The 27,793-nt window shown below is 37.8% G+C and overlaps 2 protein-coding genes across 2 annotated transcripts in view; one reads left to right on the top strand and one right to left on the bottom strand.

Moving 5' to 3' along the window:
• Positions 1-19,431, top strand: part of LOC107295646 (netrin-4-like) — a 75,360-nt gene extending 55,929 nt beyond the window's left edge. The window contains exons 6-10 of the mRNA XM_015824966.1: positions 9,151-9,364; positions 10,477-10,613; positions 11,899-11,967; positions 16,402-16,572; positions 19,288-19,431. Coding sequence (XP_015680452.1) covers positions 9,151-9,364; positions 10,477-10,613; positions 11,899-11,967; positions 16,402-16,572; positions 19,288-19,424 — 728 coding nt within the window. The 3' untranslated portion in view covers positions 19,425-19,431. The remainder of the gene's footprint in view (positions 1-9,150; positions 9,365-10,476; positions 10,614-11,898; positions 11,968-16,401; positions 16,573-19,287) is intronic.
• Positions 19,432-24,229: 4,798 nt separating this feature from the next.
• The window catches only part of CHCHD4 (coiled-coil-helix-coiled-coil-helix domain containing 4), a 12,294-nt gene continuing 8,730 nt past the window's right edge, over positions 24,230-27,793 (bottom strand). The window contains exon 3 of the mRNA XM_015824965.1: positions 24,230-25,287. Coding sequence (XP_015680451.1) covers positions 24,989-25,287 — 299 coding nt within the window. The 3' untranslated portion in view covers positions 24,230-24,988. The remainder of the gene's footprint in view (positions 25,288-27,793) is intronic.

Here is a 27,793-nt window from a genome sequence, read left to right as displayed (position 1 = left end):
GAGCTGCCCGAGGTAGGAGTTGAGTTCCCGAGTCGTCCCTTGTGGACGATGTAGGTGAGAACTCCTCCGGAGCCCCGGGATTCTCCGCGATCCAGGACGTCTTCGCTATAAGCGAAGCCAGAAGCTGCCGTCACCGCTGCGACTTAAAGATAACTGTGAGTTCCGTATAAGCAGACGAACCGACCCTGGAAGTCTGTTTCTTAATGTTTGGACTATACTCTAACTTGGACAATATATTCTTCTCGTACTTGAGTGGAATAGTGAACTTGAGTGGAAAAGTGAACTTGAGTGGAAAAGTGAACTTAAAATGGCGATGATTTGATACTTTTCAGCAAGAAGTGAAAGTGATTTCCGGTTTGAACTTTTGTTATTCTTAACTGGTGCATTATTTGCTTCGGCTGGATTTTCTATAAGACTTTTTAACAAATTGGATTATATTGCAAATATGGCTTCGAAAAAAACTGCGCCCTCGATTGTAAAATACACATCTCCGATGGCCCAGACACCTCAGCCAACTTCAAAAACTTCTCACTCGTCACACCCTCCATCTTCTTCGTCCCCACCGCCCTCCGTTAAAGAAATGCAAGATTTGATGGCTGCAACTATTAAGCAAATGACTGAGATGTTTCAAGAAATGGATGTCAGAATGCAAAATAGATTTGATCAACTATCACAGCAACAATTGGATTTGGCACAGAAGCAAGATGATTATTGTTCTAATGTGGCAATTGCCTTTAAAGGCTTGGCGGATTATGTCGACGCAATAGCAGAAAGGGTGGAGCAGAACGAGCAAAAAGCAGAAGGAAGTGACCAGAGACTTGAACTTGTAGAGGAGGGTCTGGAAAATGTTAGGAGTGATGTGTTGATCGCCCAATTTCGGGACATGGAGTTTGCAATTCGGATTCGTGGATTAGCTGAGGACCCAAAGGAGAATTTAAGACAAGTAATTGCAGATGCACTTGGGGATGCCTTATCGTGTGGTCAAGAAATTTATCTTGAAATAGAGCGTGTGTTTAGGGTAAACTCATGGATTGCAAAGCAAAAGAATTTACCTAGAGACATTGTGATATATTTTACAAGAAAGTCTAGACGTAATGAAATAATGCAGCTCTTTTACCAACAGAGATTTAAAATTTTGAATCAAGACATTATTCTTTTAAAGGAAATTCCAGCAAAAATACTTAGAGCGCGCAGAGATTATGCCTTTTTGACACAGGAGTTGAAGCTTAGACAGATAAATTTTAGATGGGATATACCAGTGGGCATAATTGTAACAATATCTGGCAAACGCTACAGGCTTAATTCGATTAGCAAGGCTAAAGATTTTATGGCGTCTGTTCTACAATCAGAACGCCCACCTACACCTCAGAGGGCTGATGTGGTTGAGCAGATGATTGTGGATTTTTCTTCTGCCTCTGTTCAAGATCTAGACAAAAGCCCAAAAGCTAATGGAAAGGAACAAAGAATTACGCGCGCAGCTCATAGACGCAAGGAAAAGGAAAGACAGATGACAGCTCGACCACCAGCTGATATCCCCCCAGCTGATTGTCAAATACCGGCTATTTCGCAGCCAGTAGGTGGCGCTCGTCCTAAGGTCTTTGTGAAATCATATGCGGCTAGTCTCGTCAGTGGAATAAATCCTCCTAATGTGTAAGTTAACATCATGGAATGTAGGGGGACTTAATGTTCCCCACAAAAGACGCAAGATCTTTCACTATCTAAGACATTTTAATAATGACATTATTTATATTTATTTATTTATATTTGAATTTATATCCCGCCCTTCTCCCGTAGGACTCAGGGCGGCTGACAATCTATTTAAAATACATACAAAACAATACAAATTTAAAATTAATTAAAAAGAATATTAAATATTTGTCGAATTTAAAATATAATTAAAACCCCATGTTTACAAGAGACTCATATTGTGGCTAAAGATCAAAAACTATTATTGAACTCTAAGCTTGGAGAGCTGTTTGCTGCACCTGCTTTAAAAAAGAGAGCTGGGGTTGCAATGTATATTAAAAGACATCTTTCACCTGTTTTAAAAGAAGTTGACAAAGAAGGAAGATACTTATTTGTGGAAATAAATTTAAATGGAAGANCAACCATTGTGACCGGTTAAGTTCGTGCCTGAAAGTCCTGCTTCAACAAGAAGAGCCTGCCACCCATCAATGCTGCATGAGTTCCGGTTGTAAGACATCTCACCGATCTCTAAAGAACATTACCGCAAGGCTGGACAAGGGGGGTTGTGGCTGGGAGGGCCTGGGCATTGGCGGCCTCTAAAGAGGTAGCGCTACACAAAAAAAAACTAAAGCTTAAAAGTTAAAGAGGAATGATATATCAAGCAAATGACATGCAAAATTATTTTTATGGGATTTTGAAGAAGTCTGTGTGATGGGATAAAGAAAAATTGAAGAGAAATCAAATCCTATGACATTTGAATAAACTAAACACTAAGACTGTTATAAATAAAAGGAAGGGATATAAAGTTGGTTTATTGATCAAGATTAAAATAAGACATTTATTTGCAAAGTTCTGGCAACTCTTTATGAACTTTTTGCCGACACTAGGATTGAAAACTTGGTGTTTTATAGATTTGCTTATAGATAAGGGGATGTAGGATGAAGAGATATCTATAACTTTTTGAAGATGAAAAGTAACTACATTTGTCTACACTTGTTTTAATAAAGGTTGGAAATCACTTCTTTATATATTTCTTTTTTCTTTGTCATAGTCTTCCTTTTTTCTTTATTCTTACACTTTTTATCCTTTCTTGATATTCTTTTTTCTTTCCTTAAGTTTAGATTATATTAGTTTTTGCTATTGTAATCAAAAATCTTTAATGAAAAATTACATGTGGAAAAAATAACCTCTTTTAGCAGATTAGATCTTGGTAAAAAAAATCCCACATATGGGACCTAACTGTTGTAATAAATACCTTACTTATTGCACAATAATAATGAACTGAGGAATGGGGATGGAACCTGGTATACAGTATAAGCCAAAGGATCCCCTAAAAGAGCAACAGTTTATCACTAGATTTCCTCAGGGTATTAATTATCAGCCAGTTTCAAAAATGCTGCTTTCTTCATTTTGTGGAAGAAAAATTCAGTGCTGCTGCTTGTTTTCTCAACTCTTGATGATACCATGCCAGAAAAACAGTCCAGGTTTCCAAGCTGATTTGCCTGCTTTGACATCCAAAGAACTGTAATGGAGAAGATGAGGTTACACCTTAGACCAGTGTTTCTCAACCTTGACAATTTTAAGGCATGTGGACTTCAACTCCCAGAATTCCACAGCCAGCATTGCTGGCTGTGGAATTCTGGGAGATGAAGTCCACATGCCTTAAAATTGTCAAGGTTGAGAAACACTGCCTTAGACTCCCTGTTCCCTATGCATACTCAGAATAATTCTGACAAAGACTGTGAACAAATTGTAAAAGAGTAGGTTTTCTCATCGTACAATCTGAGCCTATCTATACAGGCAGGTTCTTTCATCGATGGAGGCTCCTTCTCAAGTATTGCAGAAGTTGATGGATGGGGAGAATCTTATTCCCCCCTCGTGATGTACATTGAAGATAAACCAGAAGATGACAGGTCAAGAGTCAAATTGGCTGTCCTTTAATCAGATTTCATTCTCAGTAGCTAACCCTCCACACAGCTCCACAGCTTTTGAGCCTTCATTTGTTCCACACTTTGTCCATTGGATCTTAATTAAGCAAAATGCCTACGGGTTTGATATCATGTTCTAGGAATAACCCTTGTGTCTGTTTCTTTTCACTAGGAAAACACCATGATAAAAATTGCTGTGAAATACCAAAGAAGAAAACAACAAATTTGTCACAGTAGATAGCACAGATGTTTGTGGGATGAGCAACATAGTTCTCAGCTCCTTTATGAGAAAACCATCCTGTCTTTCCCTCCCTCCCTCCCTCCCTCTCTTCCTCCACCCTACCCTCCAGTGGGCAGCAAGTTTCAGAGTGAAGACAGATGAAAAGTCTGAATGAAATACCTCATTAATCCCTTAGTGAGAGCCTGTTTAAAAGAAGTCTTCCATTCAAAGAGTAGTCCTTGGGCTTGTCCTCAAGGATAAATCCTCAAGCTCCCAGGGGAAAAGAAACGAACAGGATTCAGATGTGAAGATATCCCTCTGCTTTTGTCATCATGATCAAACATGTTCTCACTTGATCACCAGCATTGGGGATAGCAAGTTCAAGTATTCAAACACTAGACCAATTCTCCATTATTGACTTCCTCTTAGTAATGCTCAAACAGCTCTTCAAAATATGCACTGCCTTGGCCAAAATAGAATATGTAACTATGTAGCTATATTTGACATTTCCAAGTATTCTAGTAGATTAAAAGAATAACAGAATAACTGAGTTGGAAGGGACTTTGGAGGTCCTCTAGTCCAGACCTCTGCCCTAGCAAGAGACCCTATATCATTCTGAATAAATGGCTGTCCAATCTCTTTGTAAAAACTTTCAGTGTTGGAGCACCCACAACTTCTGAATTTACGAAGACAAGCTGTTCCACTGATTAATTGTTCTCACTGTCAGGAACTTTCTCCTTAATTCTAGNAAAAAAAAAATTTTGAAAAAAAAAAAAAAAAGTCACAGAGTGAGTTTAGCCTCAACTGAACCCAAAAAAATTAAAATCACAAGTTTAAGAACTTAAAGAATTTGAAATCAAATTCAAATAAAAAAGCTAAACAAGATTTTGATCTAAGAAAGTTATAAACAGATTAAGGTTCCAGATGAATTTGGAATAGTGATTTTACTATAAGATTTTGGAATTAATGATAAAAAACTTTTTCATAGTTTCTCATGGGAAACAACTTATTTTAGCTATTTTGGTTAATAAAAATAAGTGACTTTATAATTTTAGAAACTGGACTCTAGATGGTATTAAAGATTCTAAATAGAAGTGAAAAAATGCAAGCAAGCTTCCAGCTTCTGGTATTGGTTAATCGAGACGTGCAAAATGACACATAATGTCATAACTTTGGAAATATTAAATGAGGTCTTTGAAGAATTGGCCAGAAATTAGTAACCACAATATCAACATTATTCAGTAATGATGTATGATTCTATGGATTAGATTCTGTCCAAAATATGGACAGAATAAAGGAACGACAGAAGCGGAGTAATTTTGTCTATTAAGACAGAGAAAGTGCTGAAAGTGGTAGTACAAATGATAGGCTAAAATAATGATTTTAAGGACGCTTTATTGGATATACAAAAAAACCCTAAAGCTTAAAAGTTAAAGAAGAATGATATATCAATCAAATGACATGCAAAATTATTTTTATGGGATTTTGAAGAAGTCTGTGTGATGGGATAAAGAAAAATGGAAGAGAAATCAAATCCTATGACAACATTTGAATAAACTAAACATTAAGACTGTTATAAATAAAAGGAAGGGATATAAAGTTGGTTTATTGATCAAGATTAAAATAAGACATTTATTTGCAAAGTTCTGGCAACTCTTTATGAACTTTTTGCCGACACTAGGGTTGAAAACTTGGTGTTTTATAGATTTGCTTATAGATAAGGGGATGTAGGATGAAGAGATATCTATAACTTTTTGAAGATGAAAAGTAACTACATTTGTCTACACTTGTTTTAAAAAAGGTTGGAAATCACTTCTTTATATATTTCTTTTTTCTTTGTCATAGTCTTCCTTTTCTCTTTATTCTTACACTTTTTAATTCTTTCTTGATATTCTTTTTTCTTTCCTTAAGTTTAGATTATATTAGTTTTTACTATTGTAATCAAAAATCTTTAATGAAAAATTACATGTGGAAAAAATAACCTCTTTTAGCAGATTAGATCTTGGTAAAAAAATCCCACATATGGGACCTAACTGTTGTAATAAATACCTTACTTATTGCACAATAATAATGAACTGAGGAATGGGGATGGAGCCTGGTATACAGTATAAGCCAAAGGATCCCCTAAAAGAGCAGCAGTTTATCACTAGATTTCCTCAGGGTATTAATTATCAGCCAGTTTCAGAAATGCTGCTTTCTTCATTTTGTGGAAGAAAAATTCAGTGCTGCTGCTTGTTTTCTCAACTCTTGATGATACCATGCCAGAAAAACAGTCCAGGTTTCCAAGCTGATTTGCCTGCTTTGACATCCAAAGAACTGTAATGGAGAAGATGAGGTTACACCTTAGACCAGTGTTTCTCAACCTTGACAATTTTAAGGCATGTGGACTTCAACTCCCAGAATTCCACAGCCAGCATTGCTGGCTGTGGAATTCTGGGAGTTGAAGTCCACATGCCTTAAAATTGTCAAGGTTGAGAAACACTGCCTTCGACTCTCTGTTCCCTATGCACACTCAGAATAATTCTGACAAAGACTGTGAACAAATTGTAAAAGAGTAGGTTTTCTCATCATACAATCTGAGCCTATCTATACAGGCAGGTTCTTTCATCGATGGAGGCTCCTTCTCAAGTATTGCAGAAGTTGATGGATGGGGAGAATCTTATTCCCCCTCGTGATGTACATTGAAGATAAACCAGAAGATGACAGGTCAAGAGTCAAACTGGCTGTCCTTTAATCAGATTTCGTTCTCAGTAGCTAACCCTCCACATAGATCCACAGCTTTTGAGCCTTCATTTGTTCCACACTTTGTCCACTGGATCTTAATTAAGCAAAATGCCTAAGGGTTTGATATCATGTTCTAGGAATAACCCTTGTGTCTGTTTCTTTTCACTAGGAAAACACCATGATAAAAATTGCTGTGAAATACCAAAGAAGAAAACAACAAATTTGTCACAGTAGATAGCACAGATGTTTGTGGGATGAGCAACATAGTTCTCAGCTCCTTTATGAGAAAACCATCCTGTCTTTCCCTCCCTCCCTCCCTCTCTTCCCCCACCCTACCCTCCAGTGGGCAGCAAGTTTCAGAGTGAAGACAGATGAAAAGTCTGAATGAAATACCTCATTAATCCCTTAGTGAGAGCCTGTTTAAAAGAAGTCTTCCATTCAAAGAGTAGTCCTTGGGCTTGTCCTCAAGGATAAATCCTCAAGCTCCCAGGGGAAAAGAAACGAACAGGATTCAGATGTGAAGATATCCCTCTGCTTTTGTCATCATGATCAAACATGTTCTCACTTGATCACCAGCATTGGGGATAGCAAGTTCAAGTATTCAAACACTAGACCAATTCTCCATTATTGACTTCCTCTTAGTAATGCTCAAACAGCTCTTCAAAATATAATATAATATCTAACTATGTAGCTATATTTGACATTTCCAAGTATTCTAGTAGATTAAAAGAATAACAGAATAACTAAGTTGGAAGGGACTTTGGAGGTCCTCTAGTCCAGACCTCTGCCCTAGCAAGAGACCCTATATCATTCTGAATAAATGGCTGTCCAATCTCTTTGTAAAAACTTTCAGTGTTGGAGCACCCACAACTTCTGAATTTACGAAGACAAGCTGTTCCACTGATTAATTGTTCTCACTGTCAGGAACTTTCTCCTTAATTCTAGGTTTGATCTCTGTTTGATAAGTTTCCATCTGTTATTTCTTGTCTTGCCCTCAGATGGTTTGGACAATAGGTTGTCTACCTCTTCTCAAACATTGGAAGACTGCTATCATGTCACCCCTAGACCTTCTCTTCATTAGACTAGATGTACCAAGTTCCTGTAACCATTCATCATATTTTTCATCTCCCTAATCATATTTGTTGCTCTTCTCTGCACTCTTTCCAGAGTCTCAACATCTTTTTTGTATCGTGGTGGTGAGCAGAACTGGATGGAGTATTCCAAGTATGGTATTACCAAGGCAGTATATAGCAGTACTAATACTTTACGTGATCTTGATACTATTCCTCTGTTGATGCAGCCATTGGTTTTTTTTGGCAGCTACAACACATTGCTAGCTCATATTTAGATGGTTGTCCACTAGGACTCCTAAATCTCTCTCATAGTTACTACAGTTGAGCCAGATATTCTGCTTCTCTGTGTGTATGGATGTATGAATTGGCACTAAATGACTGGTTTTAACAAAGGCTATAGCTGTTAATAGTGGAGTAGACCTATGGGCATATTTCCTCAATTAAAAAAGGAAATAGATGTCCATAGTACTATCTAACCTACTCCCACATACTTGTTTTCCCAATTTGAATCACAGGACCAAGTTGTTACTAATCTTTATGGGAAAGAGGGTGAAGAGAATCCAAATATAGACAAGGTTTAAGTTCCTGTACTGGATTAATAGAACTCAGCATGGGGGAAAAAATGGAAAATCTCCTTATTGTGTCTTTTTGAGGCCTAGGTTTGCAATCCTATGAATAGATAGACGAGGTCCTTGGTACTCTCTGATCTTGGTTATTTTCTTGCAGACATTTCATTACCCAACTAGGTAGCATCATCAATGCTAGAGGGGAGTGGGGTTTGCCCTTCTAGCACTGATAATGTTAGTTGGGTAATGAAACATCTGCAAGAAAACATCCAAGGTCAGAGAGGACCAAGGACGCACAGTTCAACCCTGATCTATAAATATTTGTTTCTATTGATAGGCAGATGAGTTGCAATTTAAGTTTTAATAGGATTTATTCAATTCAGCTTTACAGGATTGTAGCTTAGGCATACCATCTTATAGTTTGGCCAGTTTAGAACATTGTATTCATAAAATCAAATCTAAAAATGCAACACTGAGAATAGGAAAGCAATCAAAAATCCTAAATAAGCAGGCAGAAAGGTAAACAAGCAGAAGATTCATTCCCTGCAGAAATCCAAATACTTCATGAGCATGTTATTTATGGCTAGCGATAGAGACAGACATTTGGTTTCCATTTAAACAGAACTGACCTATTCATATTTCCTGACATATTTCAGGAATCAGAATACAATTATCCTTCAACTTTCACATTCTCTGAATTTTCAGATGTATAAGAGGAAATGCAGGCAGAGACTCATCAGTAACAGCTGTATCTAGTGAATATTTGGTATAGAAACTTAATGATCTTTCATCTTAAATAGAGTGCCACAAAGCAGTAAATAGTCACACCAGTATTGCAACATGAGTTTAAAACTCATTTGACTTAACCACTTCCTGACCTAGAGCCCTTACTTCAAAATTTTCAAGGGGAAAAACCCATATGGTCTATTATAAATTTCTACTTTCTTTTCCAGCCTGTTCCTGCCATCCCTTGGGCTCACTGAACATAACGCTGAATCAAGCCCAGAAATGCCATCCAAAGACAGGCTTCTGCTACTGCAAGCCAGGTGTCACAGGACCCCACTGCGACAGGTGTCTGTTGGGGTATTGGGGCTTTGGAGAAAATGGCTGCCAACCCTGTGCCTGTGCTAGAGACTGTAACAAGCATACTGGAGAATGTCTCCACAGGTAAACCAGCTCTCGGTAGTGGAAACAGAGGGAATTTGGGAACTTAAGAGTGTTCTTGGGAAGGATCTCCAGGGCAATTCATTTTGGGTCTTTCCGCCCTGCTTGGCCCCCACCTGGAACTGACTCTTTCTGCTTCCTCCAGAAGATCCTGTCCTTGCTTCTGCTAGTACTTTCTCATGCTGGCAAGAGCCCCTAAAACATGTCAACTAATAAGCTATTTGTCACTTTAAATGTCTATGGAGATTCACAATCATCCAGGTCATGGTTGTCCCAAAGATACTTTTCCAAAAGGCAACTGGACTTTCTTGGTTTTTTTTGTCTTTGAAAACATTTTGCTTTTCATCCAAGAAGCTTCTTCATTTCTGAAATGAACTAAAGAAAGTCCAGTTGCCTTTTGGAAAGGACCTGTGGGATTGTCATTTTAAACACAATAAACCCTCAAGCTATCAAACATAGGCATTTCGACCGATCAGATATTGCCTAGAGGAGACCGTTAGGCAATCAGCTATGGGAGAGCCTTATCACTGCTCTAGTGCTTTCCTTGGCCAAGCACAAGAAGGCATTGGATTGGCTCCAGTGCCTGAATTAAAGAATACCATCACAGCTGTCTGTAGGATTAATTAGTGGAGCTTCGGGAGATCAATAACATTAGTATCTTTAGTTAAGATAAACCATTATATTTGATTCTTAGAATAGCCATCAGTGCCTAACATAAAGTATACATCAGGAAGAAAATTGTGGGTTTTTAAAAAAAAGTTTTCAAATTATTTTTAAAACAAATAAATAGAGGGTGAAGGAAATGAGATTCCATAACACTGGGGTTACCATGGAGAAGGTCCCGGTCCTAGTTTATTCCAGCTTTCTGGGCAGCGCCCTCGGAAGACCCCAATGGATCAGCAGAGCTTCCAGGCAGTTAGAAATGGATGAATTATTTTCCAGGAAGTATTCCACACATCTTTTTGTGTAGCAACTGCTAACAGTTGGTTAAATGTTCCATGTTTCATTGGCTCGTTGGTCCTACTTCTGTATTATTGAAATAGATTAAACAGATGGTTAAAGAAAACATTCTGTAATCTCATTCTGTTCTTGTCTGTCTGTTCTTCTCTTTCCAGTTATGACAATTCGGCTTTTTTAAATATTCCTATTGGTGGGAGGATCCCTCACTTCCTCCATACCCCAGCCAACGAAAGTGAAAATGAATGGCAGTGGAGTGATCACAAGCAGGGTTTTTCAGCCTTGAGATATCCAGGTATGATTTCAAACCCCACCCCCCATCCCATAAATAGACTGAGAAAAATTACAATGTTGATAAGGTATGAGAACATTTTGGATTAATTAGAAATATTTATGATATGATTTACAAAGCATTGACTAAAAATGATAAAAGTTCTAGGAACTTTGATGGCCACATATTCTATATTGAATACTGAAGGAGCTGCTGATACAGTTCTACAGAGGAATTTATTGAGTCTGTCATTTGTAACTCTATAACTGTCTGGTTTGGTACAACAACTAAACAGGACAGATACAAACTTCAACTGATAGCTAAGACTGCAGAAAAAAATAGTTGCAACCAGCCTCCTTTCCACTAAGGACCTGTATACTGCACGAACCTGCAAGAGGGCTAAGAAAATATTTACAGACCCCTCACATCCTGGACATAAACTATTTCAACTTCTCTCAGGATGCTACTGTAGGGCACTGCATGCTAAAACAACCAGACACAAAGACAGTTCCCCCCCCCCATGCCATCACTCTGCTAATCACATAATTCCCACAGCATTGTCTTATGCCTAAAGATATCTAACCCTGTAGTAGGACTGTAATACTATTATCCTTCTCATCTTTCCTAAAATCCTACTCCTATTTTATGGCTATCACTTTGTTTGAGGTATATTATGATCTGTGATTGTATTTTATGATTTATTACTTTGTTGCTTGTATGTACACTGAGAACTTATTCAAATTCCTTGTGTGTCCAATCACACTTGGCCAATGAAGAATATTCTATTCTATATTCTATATACTGCCTAACATCTTTTAAAACTGGTGGAATCCCAAAATCTCATGTTCCAAGTGAGCATGAACAGTTTCTGGGGCTGTTTGTGGTTCTTTTTTATGTGTGTTTTATATACCATATATATTATTTTAAATTACAAGCTGCCCAAAATTGTTTGGACTCAGGCAGCTTATTAATTGTATAAAAATATAAATAAAAAATAAAGTCATTTTGGGAAAGAAAGTAATTCTCCAAAATGAGGGGGGGCATTTGTAATCCTTTATTCTAAATTCTTTTAGCAGATTAAGTTAAACGGATTGGAGAAAGTGAATGCTTACGTTCAATTATTTTACACAACTTGAAACATTTACACAACATCTCAGCTCAGGAGCTTACACTTCCAGAGCTGTTTCTTAAGTATTAATTTATTGCAAGCAGTTATGAAAATCTGGGTGACTGGTTTCTCCCTTTCCCTTGTTTTGTTTTGAATGCAACCCATCTTCTTTGACACATTGGTTTATGATTTCCCGGCTAGAAAAGTGTGTGTGCAAAGAGAGGATCCTAGGAAGCGTCAGCAATTTTTGTCAAATGAAATACGCCTACGGTAAGTGAAAGAAATTACTTTTAAAAATTGAAACGTAGCATAATTTTCTCGTTGCTCCTTCCATCTTCCAAAAATCTGAACTCTGAGTAAGAATGCTTCTGCGTCAAAGAAACTTAGGTTCTAAGCTTCCTCTTAAATAAAAATTAGGCAATTAATGTCAAAGAGGCCATAGTAAGGCCTTTTAAGGATTTCCTTTTCCATGCTAAGGAGGGCATATAATTACGATTGGCCAAATGTGTGCATGGATCAGCCAAATGGCTGATCCATGCACACATTTGGCCAATCGTAATTATATGCCCTCCTTAGAGATGCAACTTTTTTTCTGTATTGGGATGCAAACCTTCTTTAGATGCCAGGCTCACTCGGTAGATCAAACAGGAAATCAACTCTGCAGGAAGGCTACTTTTATTGAAATTATAACAACACAATCTTGCAAGTCTGAATGTGCTGTACCTCCTCTTCCTATACTCCAGTCGGTTAGGAAGGCATCTGCCTGACCTGTTTCCCATGTTATCTTGTTTCTCAGGGCTTAAAAAAAAATATCCTTCAGCTCCTTTTGCCTCAGCAACAGTTCTTGTTTATTCTGCAAAGGCCATCTTTCTTACTTTGTACATAGGGTCATGGATGGGTGTGCTCCAATTTATCTTTGGGCCAGCAATGTCTGCAGGATGGGTCAAAGCAGTTAAGATGGCTGATGTGGCATAGCAATGCAAGACCAATCCTTTTCTGTACAGGTGTTTTTGTTAATCTGCACATCGACACTTAAATTTAGAGTTTGCAGGAATTCTTTGGATAGCAGAGAAGGAGAACTTGAGAGAGATGCCTAGACTTTAAGCTTAAAACAAGTTTATTAAGAAATTGCCCAAAATATTTACAATGTCAGGAAAACACAACCTCAGTCAGCCAGGTGAGCTCTAATGGTGGGGGAAGATTTACGTTTCGGAATTCAATTCACAATTCACAAGGTAGCTGGAGCAAATTGTATAGCCCTTTCCCCCACTCTCCCATCCTTCGGAATCCTCATCTCGGTTCTAGGATAATTAGCCAGGGAAAATCAATGTTTGTATTTATAGTCATTGCAAGGGAAGAGATTACAAGAGAGTAAGCAAGAACATGCCTTGGCGCTGGAAGCTTACCATGCTCCTGGCCCGGCTGCTTAGGATATAAAGCAAGCCTTTGGGACCAAAATGATTAGGATCATGCCAATTTCAGATAGCAATGCAAGCTGGAAAATCTAATTAGCTAATCAAGGTTGCAACTGAGCTAGCTTGCAGTTAGCACCTTTCAGGGAAGCACAGTCTGTGCACAAAGAAAAACAGTTTAGGAAGAGATAGTGTGTCCAAGCAATTACTTCTGTCTACAAAGAACGAAACTCTGGCGAGAGGGGAAAGGGAGAAGAAAGGACAAAAAATATAAGGCAATCATATAGGACAACATATATGTGTAACATTGACTCTCATAGAAAAAGGGTGCGGCTTGAATCATGATGTCATATTTGCCACCTTGCCTATTTCAACTTCCCCATCCCAGTATTTTATATCATGCATTATAAAAATACTATACTTTTTATCTGTCTTATAATATCTAGATATAAAATCCTTTTTAATCAGTTATATAATAATAATAATAATAATAATAATAATAATAATAATAATAATAATAATAATAATAATAATAATAATAATAATAATAATAATAATAATAATAATAAAGTTGGAAGGGACCTCGGAGGTCATCTAGTCCAACCTCCTGCTCAGGCAGGAAACCCTATACCATTTCGGACAAATGGCTGTCCAGTCTCTTCTTAAAAACTTCCAGTGTTGGCGCATTCACCGCTTCTGGAGGCAGGTTGTTCCACTGGTTAATTGTTCTAACTGTCAGGAAGTTTCTCCTTAGTTCTAGGTTGCTTCTCTCTTTGGTTAGTTTCCAATAAAAGTTACATCAACCTATTTTAACATTTCATATATTATAAAACATATTATATTACTTAAATCTCTTATCCTTCTTGTTATAAGGCCCCTCTGTGTTCAAAATTCTTTGTTCTTTTAGCCATATTCAAACAAATGTTTATTCACGTAATAGTCCATCTGGTAGGGCGAGTCAAATCTCTTGTATCTGTCTCTGGTCTTCTACTTTTGCCGAGTAATTTTCCAAGTTGATGTAATCCGCTTACCCAGCAGTTCCTGTATTTTTACAAATGTTGGGAATACAAAAGATGAAGTAAGATAAATACTTTCTGTCTCCCAAACTTTTATTGTTCTCCAGATAATTCCATTTTTCTTGTTGTATCAGAACCTTGAAGATTTTTCCCTGTTTGTGTCAAATTGTAAATCTTTTCCTTTGTTGTTTCATCAATTTGATCATACTCTTCTAATTTGTAGTCTGCTGTCTGATTTATTTGTGCCTTTGTCCTGGGTATTTTTTAATTGTAAATTTAGATTGGAAATATGCTTATTTAAATCATCAAAGTTGTTTCGGATTTCCTCGTGGTTTGAGTCTATTGTCATTTGTATTTGTCCTAACATATATTTCCTCCTGGAAAGTATTTATCTTGCCTTGAAGTATTGCTTCTGGAGGCCCTTGATTTTCCAGGCTACGTCCTTCAGGAGAAAATATTGAATGTGGCATCCTGTCAATTATTTTATATGTATGTGATATCCATGTTGTCTCCCCCTTCAAATAATCTTTCATTAATGTTTTAATTCAAAAGTCAATTTATCAGTCAGTCAAAATTACAGTTCAGTATGTTAAGTTACTTTAAATCCTTCCTACAGATTCTCCTCTAAAAGATTAGCCAAAAAGCCAATGTTTTTCTTTTCCATAAACAGTTCTTAGATTTAAGCAACAGTCCAGGTGTTTGTTTGTTTGTTTTTTCAAACACTTTTTAATCTTATAGCTGGCTCTTCCTTTGTTCCCAGCTGTCTTCAAGGTTATTTGCAGTTCAAAGGAACAACTTTTTCTTTGTTTCTAGGCACTCTGCCAATTTCTGAGCCTTTATTGTTAGTGTTCTATTCTCTGAGTCTCAACTAGATGTCAGCAGTTATTTCTTTTTTCAGTTTTTCTTTCAATCAAAAATTATTTTATATTTTATAAATATAATTATAATTATATTTTTATAATTCCATCAAAAAAAATTAGGGTATAATCTTGACAGTTTTTTAGTTCCTAAGTTTGTCCAGACTGAAGTATTTTAAATCAAATTTTAATATATTTCTTCCCTCCTTTAATATTAATTCGCTGTTTCCATCTGTAAGGGAATGGGGATATAGTCCCCTCCCTTCATTTCTGGAAGTTTCCTTGCTTTGGGGATCTTTTCAAGGATTTAGATAGTAGATAGAAGAAAGAAGATCAATACTCTCACCAATTCCAAGCACGGTGTTCACCGATGTTTAGGTTCGTGCTCTGGGACTTCGGCTGCAAGCAGCTTGGGCTAGACACTGATCTCACGCTAGCCTTTCTCCTGTCAGATTCGGAGGGCTTTCCCCAGATCAAACGAAGCGATTGCCGTCGCTTCATGATCAATGGGGAGCCCCTCCTTCACGGTCACCTCTCCGGGACAACTTCGGACCCATCTAGGGTCCCCCAAGCAGGAAGAAACTAACCGTGGGGAGCGGTGGTCTGCTCTCACGCAGCCATGCACCCCATTCCATTGATACTGACTTGTGCCCGACCTGTTGGTTGCAGCTATTAATGTCTTGTCATCCTTGAAATGGGTAGGGCTGAAGCTTTTGGCTCCGACTTATATTTTAAGGAGATGGGAGGAGTTTATAAGGAATGAAATAATTGGCTTGAACTTTGTGGATGCTGAAGATAGCTTTAGCGCCTTTAAACCCACCAAAAAAGGGGAAATCGGCTTGATTCTGAAATTTCTGAGCTTTTAAGGATGAAATGGGTACTCAACCTTCTAATTCCTCAAAAAGCCATTGTAAAAAGGCTCAAAAGTTCAGATCTGCCTGTACCAAGTGGCATCTTGGTAGCCACAAATGGAGGTTTTCTGCCCCTGGTTTATGTGATTCCTAAGCCATCATGCACCCTACAGCTTCTATACTGTAGCTTCAGAAACAGAGCCATCTCATTTAATTTATATTGTTCTCATTTTAAGGGAATCAATCCTGATAGTACATAAATGATAGGAGGAGATAACACCCATCACCAATTATACATATTGATACTAGTATGAAAAGGCGGTTGGGTGAAGGCAGATTTTTAAAAAATTAAGATTGCAGTGTGATGGAAAATATAAACTTTCTTCCCTTGCATTACACTTCTGGTTCTGTTCTGATGTTCCTTTGGCAGTTGCTGTAATGCAATTTATATTTCACTTATAACCTAATTGAGCTTTAAAAAAAAGCTGAGAAACTGTATAGTTTTTCCTAGGGAACTCAGGGGAAAAGGCAGGACCTTTTGGTTAAATCTGTTAAATCTGTCTTGCAGTTTTAAGAGCAAAAGTTCTATCTGCTCATGACAAAGGAACCCATGCTGAAGTAATAGTGAAGATAAAGAAGGTTCTGAAATCAGGCAAAGTAAAAATCACCAGGAATAACCGAAGCATATATCCAGATTCCTGGACCAACCGGGGGTGTACATGTCCTATTCTTAATCCTGGTAAGTATTCAGCCCCACTTTTCTAGCAAGCTGAGGATCATTGTCACATCTTTAACACACAATGATGAAACTTGTGCTTTTTCTCACTCATATGCACAGGACAGATCCCTTAGTTCAGTGCTGGAGCATAGCATTATCATGTAGTACAGGGGTGTCAAACTGCCGGCCCACAGGCCGGACGCGTCACGAAGAAACCGCGCCCATCCCATTGCCGGCAATGGGGAAAAAGTTCCGATACGTCGCGTGACGTCACGTGACATTGCGAGTTTGACATGTCTGATGTAGTAGGATCCATCTCTACCTGTAATGATTTTATTTTTTGTATAACCATATTTTATTAATTTTTTATAATCACAAATCCTTAATATTTTATCAGCAACATGTTGTCTGGGTTCCAATACTTAGCTTACTAATACATGTTAAACTCCTTTCTCTCTACCTCGTTTTTCTAGCCATTGATAAAATGGATCCCATGTTCTAAAATATTCTGAATCTTCTTTCTCCTTCATTTTCAATGTAAGTCTGTCCATTTCTGCACAGTCCAAAATTTTCCTGATTATCTCTTCCTCCGCTGGTAATTCTTCATCTTTCCAATGTTGAGCAAATAGAATTCTCACTGCTGTTAATATGATTAAAAAGCTCAATTTGAAGAAAGAATTTTTTTTCTCAGAGAATTGCTGTCAGCACAAGATTCATGGGTTCACACATGCTCAATCAGATTTGTTTAACAACAGTTTGCTGAAGTCAGGATTCGTGCAATATGCAATAGTGAAACAAACCATGATGGCTACAATCATAGAACTTAGAAAACATAGAATAACAGTTGGAAGGTACCTTGGAGGTCATCTAGTCCAACCCCTGCTCAAGCAGGAGACCCTATACCATTTCAGACAAATGGTTGTCCAGTCTATTCTTGAAAGATTCCAATTATGGGGCACCCACAACTTCTGAAGGCAAGCTATTCCACTGGTTGATTGTTTTCACTGTTAGAAAATGTCTCCTTAATTCTAGTTTGCTTCTATCTTGATTAGTTTCCATCCTTTGTTTCTTGTCTTGCCTTCTGTGCTTTGGAAAATAGTTTTGACCCTCATCTTTGCGACAGCCCCTCAAATTTTGGAACACTGCTATCATGTCTCCCCTACTCCTTCTTTTTACTAGAGTGGACATACTTAGAACTTGCTAAGCCCAAGTCAACAGATCACATTATTTCTGCTAATCTGTATGGCAACTTCTACACTCTCCATTTGGGGTCTGTATTTATTTATATCCATGGGGCTGAGTGGGTACAAGGGTTACAGATGGCATGGCTGTGAGGCAGAGGTGTCCTCAATGGGTGGGTTTGCATATTTTCCATTTTATGTATTTTTCATGAAAGTACATTAAGCACAATGGAGACATAGCACATATATTTATTTACTATTACTTTAATTACAAAAGTGCAGGTCTGACTCCTGAATTCCACTGATATGTCAATGAATTTCAGTGGCCTCATCATTGATCTTTGAGGGCTCGGTGTTTGCAAAACAAGAATGGCTCTTTGTGCTTGGTGTAGCACATTGTGTGAACTTATCTGCTGCAGTTTTTCAACTACAGTTCATGCTTTGCTATATTGTATGCACTACAACAATCATGGTATATTCAGTAAACTATAGGTAATCCAAACATGGATTAGCACAATGTGTCAACTAACCCACTGTGAGCCAGCATAAGACTGGATATACGATCAGCATAACACTGGATGTTGATGGGATATCTTGTGATACAGGAGCAAAGTTAGGGATTATTGTCTACATTCTGAAACATTCTTCACAGCCTGGTGCCTTTGGATAAGTTGTATTTTAATACCTGCAGTCTGACTACACTGACTAGAGATTATGAGAGTTAAATCCAGTCGTTCTGAAGGGCACCAGTTATAAGAGTGCCTTAGAGAACTTGCCAGACATGCGCATGGACTGATATGCAGATTCTGCTGTCTTCTCATTCTTGAATTCTTCACAGCATAGGCCAAATTAAGTCTCCAGCATCTTGTTTCACATTTCTCTCCAGATGTTTATTGGTCTTTTTTTTATTTACCTTTTTTTTAGAGAACCAGTAACTATTGCTTTTTCACAATTCAGTTGGCAACAATTTAGCACACCAATTTGAATTGCAAAGCAAATTAATTCATTTGCATTCACTGTTGAGCCCCGCGGGGCCGACTTACACGGGCTGACGGGGACCCCTCTGCCACGCTGCCGCCGCCACGCAGGCCCTCGCCATGACTCTTTCTCAGAATCAAGGAGGACGTTTTGACATTCACGTTTTAAAATGTTTTCTCCAACCTAAAACTACATGCTTCATAGGATGTTACAAGCACGCTTGAAAATAAAGTATTGAGTTTGACTCTTGAGCATTTCATGGACATGCCTGAGTATCATCTTGGCAATACCATGAAATCAATTTGCTATTGCTGTTTCTTCCAGGATTTTAAATTTTCCAGTCTAGGTTAAGTACAAAATTTCCTTGCTCTGCAAAGAAACTCATTAACCTTGTAATTAAGTAATTTGCATTTTAAGTCATCTTGAACACCGTGTTTAGGTGGAAAGGGAGAAGAAAAATTAATGAATGATCTTAATTAAGATTATCCCTGTAAAGTCTTCTGGAAAATCTTTGATTCTGTACCTTAATTAATATTGAGAAATGATTCTTACCATATGTAATCCTTTTTCAAACCAGGTGTAGACTACTTAATAGCAGGACAAGAAGATGCACAGACGAACAGACTCCTTGTGAACATGAACAGTCTGGTGAAGCCCTGGAAAGCTCACTGGGGGAAGTTTGTTGCCGATATACTACGAACTGGATGCAAATAATGTATTTTTTTTTTCAAGTCAAGTCACAAATTTGTACAGTTTCATAATATGGCAGTGAAAAGCTTAGTTCTCTAACGGCTAATCATAACTTTTATAATTAAGGAGAATTTAAAAACGAACTCTCTTTCATTAAGTGCTTTAGGCAGAAATCTTGTTCCAGGACTTCTTTTGCCCAAGACAACAATCCCCTCTCTTTTACACATTTGTTAAAAAAAATGTAAAGACTGCTGAATTAACCACATGTACTTAGGCTCACAGCCTGGCATATAGCTTGCTTTATGATTACAGTATCTAGAGCTTTCAAACCCACCAATACATATACTTGTAACCGAGGCCAATATTGTATTAAGCTATTGATGAACAATCAGTACTAACAGAAAACCAGAACTCCTGCACTATTTATTTTTCTGGAGCTGGATTTTTTTTTACAGTAACTATGAAGGAAGAGGAAAAATTTGCTAAGTTACAGGGCTACAAAACATCATTGGTTGGCCTATCAGATGAGTCTTGCTTTTTTTTGAGAGGCCTGTTTTAAAAGCTGTTATTTTAAGGTACCCTTCATAGCTTTCAGGTTCTTCGATGTCTTATGTGTTCTATTGAAATTTGCACTGGAATTGAAAAGATATTGTAGATGTAAAGTGTCTTTGTGTCTACTTCATCAGAGAAGCAAACAGCAAAGTTTTTGGGAATTTGAAAGGCAGCCTGAAAGGACTTGGAACTGCAGGATTCTGGGAAGTGGAGGTCCCAGTTCCTGCTGTAGGTGTCCCCCTAAACTTCCTGATAAAATTCATGGGAAAAGAAGATGACTGGCAATCCTCACATTAGAATAAAAATAGCTGACTATGCAAAACTTGATTACCACCAGATTCCAAAGATTTGTTTTCTATAGTGTAGTTCCCACAATGCAAGAGTCCAGAGAGTTCTGGTTTTCAAGCCTGGTCATTTTCACCAGGTTTCCAACCTGGTCTCACCAACAGTCTTCTCCTGTTTTGTCCTGCATTTAGCATCCATTGCATCAAAACAAATTCAGAAAGACCACTGCTATGGAGGACTTTAGGAGCCTACCAAGTTCTCTTAGGAAAACGAATGAGGCAAGAACTCAAGAGTTTTGTACATCAGCAGAAGTATTGGAATTTGCTTTGGGGTTAGCAGATTTGCGACTGGATTGAATATAAGACATACCAAATTGTTGATTTAAAGACTAGCTGCTTCTTCAAACCAGACACATGGTCCTTTTTTTGTTTTCTAAGTTAATATTTGATGTTCAATTTCCGTTGTGCTCATTTCATCTAGAATGCTCCATATCACCACTTTGTAGCTTCAGTCACTTGCCTTCTTCATACTACATGCGTATTGAAGACATGTCAAAGAACAGATGTTTCTATTCATATTTATTATTTACTATTAGCCAAGATTCTTCTAAGAAGCAGTGCTCCAAGGCAGATACAGATGAACACCACTAACATTGCTGTCCTTTGCTCAAACAGAGACTAGTCAGAAAAGTACAGTCTGTGCTGCAGAAGAATGAGAGTGACTCCCTAGCAATAATGTGTACTTCATGAATGTCATATAGTATGCAAAACATAGTTGTGGTTTGAGACATTAGATACCAATGCTGAGTAAAGAAGTCTTCTATCCTAAGACAGCCATTAAACCCAGACATTTCCATATAACTTGTGCTGGCGTATGATTGATGTACATTGTTTATACCATTTCTTGTTCCTTTTGAAAGGCACTAAAGTGTTTGCACTAAAAAAAATAATCTCTCCTAAAATATGGGCAATAAATTAAGATAAAGTCTAATTTTGAATATATAGTTAATGTCTTTTACTTAAGCTTTGCCCAAGGCATTATAAATCTTACTGCCCTTTTAATATAGAATCTGTTATGCATGTCAATTAATTTATGGACACTGGGCTTTTATTTAGTTCATCACAGTTTCAGTTAAAATGCTAAAATCATTTTGGACACATTGTATAAACTATATGTTTATATTATACTGTCTGCATTTTTTTCATATTTTGCCTGATGAGTGTTCTATCAGATAAAGAGGTAGATGGTCTATTGCTAAACCTCAGGGATTTCATTTATATAAAACATTTGGTTAGGAGCTCTGCTTTTATAGCTGCTTGCAAGTGAAAGGGCAATTCAAATATCCAAAATTTAAATGAAGAGGCAAGGGGGAAAATGGTAGAATAGGATATGAAGAAAAGTAACAGCAACAGAAGTGGGAACCCAGAGAATGGCGTTCGCTCCATTTTTCACCAGCATATTTTGTATATTTTGTACATTTTCAAATAATTGAAAGTGTGGATTGGAACTAGGGAGTCCCAGGTTCAAACTCCCACCTACCCAGAGAACTCACTGAGTGACCTTAAATTCCTCTTAGAAAAACAGAATTCTTGCAAGGCTAAAACTGGGGGAGATCCTCATGCACACTAATATGAATGTCAAAAAAAACCAGAATATGCAATTAGGTACAGGAAATGGAAACAAAAGCATGGCTAGACTAAGCATATGATCTTGAGATATCTGAATGCGATATACCTTGACTATAAGCAGCACTGATGTTAACTTTGTATGAAAGCAAGTGTTCAGCTAAAAATGATGGCATTGGTTGAACTTTGGCCCTATTACTTGCAATAGGCATGTATGGCTTATTGGCTGCAGTGATTTCAACTGAACACACCTTAAGGAAGTTTAGTCTGCTACAATATTCAAATGCACACCTAGCAACAATGCCCTTTAGACACTAGGGGTGGCTCTCTGAGAATCCTATGGTGAACAGACATATCTTAAGAGTGTTGTTGTAATGGCTGACAGCATTATGCAAAAGCAGTTTCCAATAGCATTCTTGCCAGAGATGTCTTATTAACCAGATGCTACAAAATTGGTTATATAATAAATCTTTAAACACAGGGGGGAGGCACCAGTTTCTGATAGACAGCCCCCGATTGTCCTTTTGACCTGACCTGGTTAAGTCCTATTCACAAATGCACTCCATCCGATTCCTCAGGATTTGTTCTTAGGGGTTTCCTTTGACGTCTGTTTCACTGACACTGTATGCAGGCTGAAGAGGGGGGTTTTTTTGGACACTTTTTCTGAAAGGGTCAAACTGGTGCTTATATTGTACTCCAGTAAATGAAAAATGTATGGCAAATAACAGCTTCCTTGGAACCTTTGAGGCAAGCGAGGAAATACTTCATATTCAAACTAAGAATGGATTTATGTCTGTTTTCCTAATTTGTTATAGAGTTTATTTTTCCCGTCTTGTTTTTTTGTGATTTTTCAAAATGTAAACGTCGCATATGTCACATTAACACGAGTTAATCAAAGTCAGCAGATGGATGGGGTGTATAGTACTGTGTGCTTCTGTCCAAAGATTATTTGGTTCAGTAGAGGCATCCATGAGAAGAGAGAACAAATTTGATTCTACAAAACCTTTTTTTTTTTTTTTTTACAAAACTCTGTTGACCCTACATTTATTCCATGTCCCTTAGGTTCAAGTTCCCACATTTTGGCAGATGCAGGGCATCAGACCAAAGAAAATAAGTGAAATCACCTCTTTTCTTTCCATCGACATCCATATATATTTGAACAAGCCCTTGCTTGAATGAAAGGATTTAATCTCAAAGATTGACATGTTTATTACACTCCTGCAATATTTTGTAGCAGAAAATCTACTTTAAATATGATTTGATCAACATGGCTACCGGTATATAGGACATTTACATTGAAAACTTTAGGGTTAAGCTAAATTATTGGATAGGTTGGCTTAATACAAAGAACATCTATCCATTGATGATTCCAGAGCCACTTTGTCCCAGAATTCAGATCACAGAATACCAGAATTTTCCTCAGATGAGAAGGCTCCAGGTAGTCCTCATTTAAAGATCCTAACTGAGAAAGGACTTTTCACTGCTAAGCAAAATAGTTGTTAGGTGGAATATCACATAACCATGCTTAACAATGGCAATTCCGGTAGTCCCAATTGCAGTCCTTAGACAAGACCACACACTTCTACTCTGTGCAAACTGTCAGCTCCAGCAGAAGCCTGAGGTTCTTGCCTAACAACAGCAACTGGGATTACCAGAGCAGGGCCTGATCAGCTGCCTTTGGCAGATGAGGCCCTGCCACGGCTGCACTTGCCTCTGGTTCAACTCCCTCCATCTGTCTATCTCCCTTTCTCCATCTCTGCCCTTTTGGAGGCCCTGTAACTTGGTGTCACTGCCTACCCCTGTTGCCCCAACTGATCTTTGCCATTCTTTTCCTCCTGCTGGCCCGGGATCCATGTGCTGGGTGAAGGCGCAGATCTGGGATGCGCATAGCAGACCCTCACCTGCTGAAGAGAACATGCTGGACATGGATAGGGAGGAAGCAGCAGGATAGAGCTGGGGACAGAGACCATAAGAGGTGGGGGAGCAGTGCAGGTGGCTTGCTCAGCACTGACAATTGTCACTTTCTCCTGGGAAGACAACAAACGCCATCGGGGGGTGGAGGGCAGGGGTAGACAGTAAGGTACAGGGTGGCCAAAAGGGCAAGGATAGGGGAAGAGAAGTAGAGATAAGCGGGCGGGGGGAGCTAAACTGCCTATTGTGGTCATAAATGTGGGCCAGTTGCCAAGTGTCCACATTTTGATCATGTGACCATGGGTGGTGCTATGGTCTCAACTTTAAGGACTGGTCGTAACTATAAATGGTCACTGAATGAATGGTCATTAAGTGAGGATTGCCCATTTGAACAAATCAATGTAGCCTGTCACAGGGCACAGTCATTCGCAGTAACAAAAGACACGGGCTTCAATGTAAAGTAAAAGGAATTCACTTTTAATATACAGTCAAATCACAATATTTATGCAGAGGTTTGTTACCCCAGGTAACATTGCATTTGTCTCATTATGGTCAGCAACCTGCTGGGAGAGGGCTTTGAACACAGGAAACCCTTCAAAACAGGGATTATTAGAAATATTAAGGAACACAGTGGCCAAAGTTTTTCTGTTTGCTCAGTTATGGCAAGGCCTGATCGAGGTTTATTTTAAAACGGGAAATCAATATGCTAACATTAATTTTCTATTATTAGAAATTAATTATAGATGCAAACTTCCTGTGCCATCAAGCATGTAAGGCTGACTAGCTGAAAATTTTACCCAGATTTCTGAATCTTTTTGGTTGTTCTGAGAAATCTGTATTTTCATCATATAAAATCTTGACAATAGCTAACAACTGAAATTTGGTGATTCAATATTCTTGCTTTCCCCAAAGAGGATTAACCACCCTCTGTTCTTCAAGCCAACCTACAGACTGAACATAACTGGAGAAGAAAAGTGATAAAAGTACTGGTGGTGTCTACATTTCTTCTATACTGACCCTACCGCAACATTTCGTTGTTAAAACCATAGGGCTGAAGTTTCTTCTTCACAGTAAGTGAGTTTACATGATAACAGTGTACGGAAGTGCATTCCTTGCGGGATCAATGGGGTGGAAAGAAAGAAAGGAGAGAAGATACTTTGCCTGTCTAAATGTCTCTGAATATGGAAAGGAGACCACAGCCTCCATGCTCATTCATTAGCTAGACCCATCCTTTTCTTTGCCCGCCGAAGGAGTAGTTTCTAAATCTTTGCTTTGATTATCTTCTTCATCTTCTTCATCATCATCATCATCTTCCTGAGGATAAAGATCCGGGTATTTCTGCATACATTCTTGCATTGCACGAAACTGGTCCACACAATCTGACCCTTTAATTTCTTCCTTGCTATAATGAAAACAGGAAAATGCTGACTTGAATTGTTCCCCGCAAGGACCACTAGCCATTCCACCAAGGCACGGGCAATTCCAGTTGATATCTCCATTAGGCAATATCAAACCTAAGAGGAGAGGAAGAAAAGGTAGCAACTTACAAAACTATTTTATCTTGGGACTTATATACTGAGTGGATTCACGCACAGCACAACATAGATTTCTTTAACTATATTCAGAGTCTAACTTTATTCAACACAGTTAAGCCAAGCCAAGCCAAAAATTAATTACGGTGGTTGAGTTGAAATGTTTATTAACTTCAGTTTTTATAAGCTGCTACAATCTGCAGACATGTTTATCATACCCTGAACCAGACAAATTACATTTTACTGAGCATTATCAGTGATCCAAGTCATTAAGCTTCATAGTCTGTAGGAACCTGTGATAAATTCTATATTTTGAAGTGACATCAACATATTTGGTGATGAACATATTTTTGATCTTTCTAAAAAAAAACCTTAGTGGTGACATAGGAAAACAAAAGATAAGAGCAACATTGTTTTTCAGTTTATGGCAAAAAAGAAAAGAAAAAGCCAAATTTAGGATGGAGAAAAGCCAATGGGAAAGAGTTTTGTTCAAGGCAGCAAGAATAGTGTTTTGTTTTACAAATGAGAACTTATAGAAAATGTTGTCTGATTGTTTGGGTCTTTTGTAAGCACTCCAAACATGAATGTGAGCAGTTTTCAGAAGTCAACTTTCCTTTATCTCACTAAAATCATAAATATCTGCAGATACAGGTCACTAAATTCTGCTGTTGCCCATCTGACATGAACTTGAATGGAACTGGACATTAATGGTTTTAGATCTTGATACATGAAAACTAAAAGGAAGATCATCTGAGTGTCAAAAAGAGAGGAAAAAAAAGATAATTTGGACTTCTTAGATCGTTTTATTAATATCAAAATTTCCTATCCTATTGTGTACTGATCCTAAAGGAGAAAAGAAATGGATGATATTGTGTTTAATTCATAAAAATGTTTGCACATATCATTTGTACATAACTTTTTATGCACATCTGTTTCCTGTGCTGATTTGGATATAACATAAAAACAATAGTTCTGCATCTTAACTCAGACCTTTTACTGCCACATACCCTTTGGCAATCTGTATGCTGCAAAGGAGATATTAGCTTTTTTCAATTATCCATTTTGTTATATCTGTCATGTAAAAACATTGTTACATAAAAAAATCCATTTGATTGTTTATTTGAACCAGGAATTGGTTAATAATATATCTATGTAGATTCTCAATTATCCAGGTCACGGTTGTCCCAAAGGTGCTTTCCCCCCACCCTTAAAACATTCTGATTTTCATTCAAGAAGCTTATTTAGTTCTAACTCACTGGAGGGGAATGAAAGGATTTAATGGGTGTCCCAAGAAGATTCCACATCATTTGCATTTTGATTCAGTTGACTCTTGGGATACAGATAAACCCCTAAAAGTGGCTCAATGACCCTCAGAGAGCTAATGACCCTCAGAGCACTAACAACTAAATGACTGCAAAGAATATAAATCCTTCCATTTCCCTCCAGTCAGTTAGAATTGAAGAAGCTTCTTGGATGAGAAGCAAAATATTCTTTTCAAAGAAAATAAAGTCCGGTTGCCTTTTGGAAAAGCACCTTTGGGAGATTAATAATATATATAATATACAAGCTAGCACTGTAAACCATAATGTGAAATTGGCTTATTTTCAAAATAATAATACATGATGTCATGCATCATCATCATTATTATGCTCAGGTACAGACATAAGGACAGCAATGGCAGTGCCAAAAAAGGGAAGGGGAATATGAACACACACGAAGCTCATTCAGAAAACACAACTCTCCAGTTTAGCATTAGGGGGGGAGGTGTAGTCCCTTATCTTGGTTTAATGGCAAAATAGAAAAAAAAAAACCCTGGTTGGTTATGTCATAGAAACTGTAAGCTGGAGAAGAGTTGGTTCATTTTTTTTCCAGGTTGCTGATGTATCACAGACAAACTACAGAAGCACAGACAGGTGGTGCTTATTATCCTTTTTTTTGCATAGTGCTTGAAAAATACAAACCAAACCTCATTATTTGTTTAGTATATCTGCTGTTATTGGCAGGCTTTTTGTGTATGCATATGCAGAATGGCAGACAGTTCTTTGCAAAATGATATGCAAAACACATTTTGGCAGTTTTGTTATCCATGGTTGTTTGGCTACAAAAAAATCCTCATAAATAACAAGGGCTGCCTGTGACACACATACTTTAAAGCAGTGTTTCTCAACCTTGACAATTTTAAGGCATGTGGACTTCAACTCCCAGAATTCCACAGCCAGCAATGCTGGCTGTGGAATTCTGGGAGTTGAAGTCCACATGTCTTAAAATTGTCAAGGTTGAGAAACACTGCTTTAAAGGATTCAGTATGATGGAGCCACAGATTGCTACCAATATACCATCCCGCTTGCGTCGGTGCTTGCGAAAGAATTGAAGGAATTGTGACACACAGCTGCAAAGTAGATTTATAGGATTAATTTGGCTTCCATTTCTATAAAGCCAAATGGCTCTTCTATTTGGAAATAAGGAATTGCTTCTTTAAAAACTTTAA

Source organism: Protobothrops mucrosquamatus, unplaced genomic scaffold (assembly GCF_001527695.2).
Source record: "Protobothrops mucrosquamatus isolate PMUCROS unplaced genomic scaffold, P.Mucros_1.0 scaffold2431, whole genome shotgun sequence".
Classification (NCBI taxonomy): domain Eukaryota; kingdom Metazoa; phylum Chordata; class Lepidosauria; order Squamata; family Viperidae; genus Protobothrops; species Protobothrops mucrosquamatus.
Note: the sequence above shows the minus strand (reverse complement) of the source record. Positions and strands in the feature narration are given on the sequence as shown.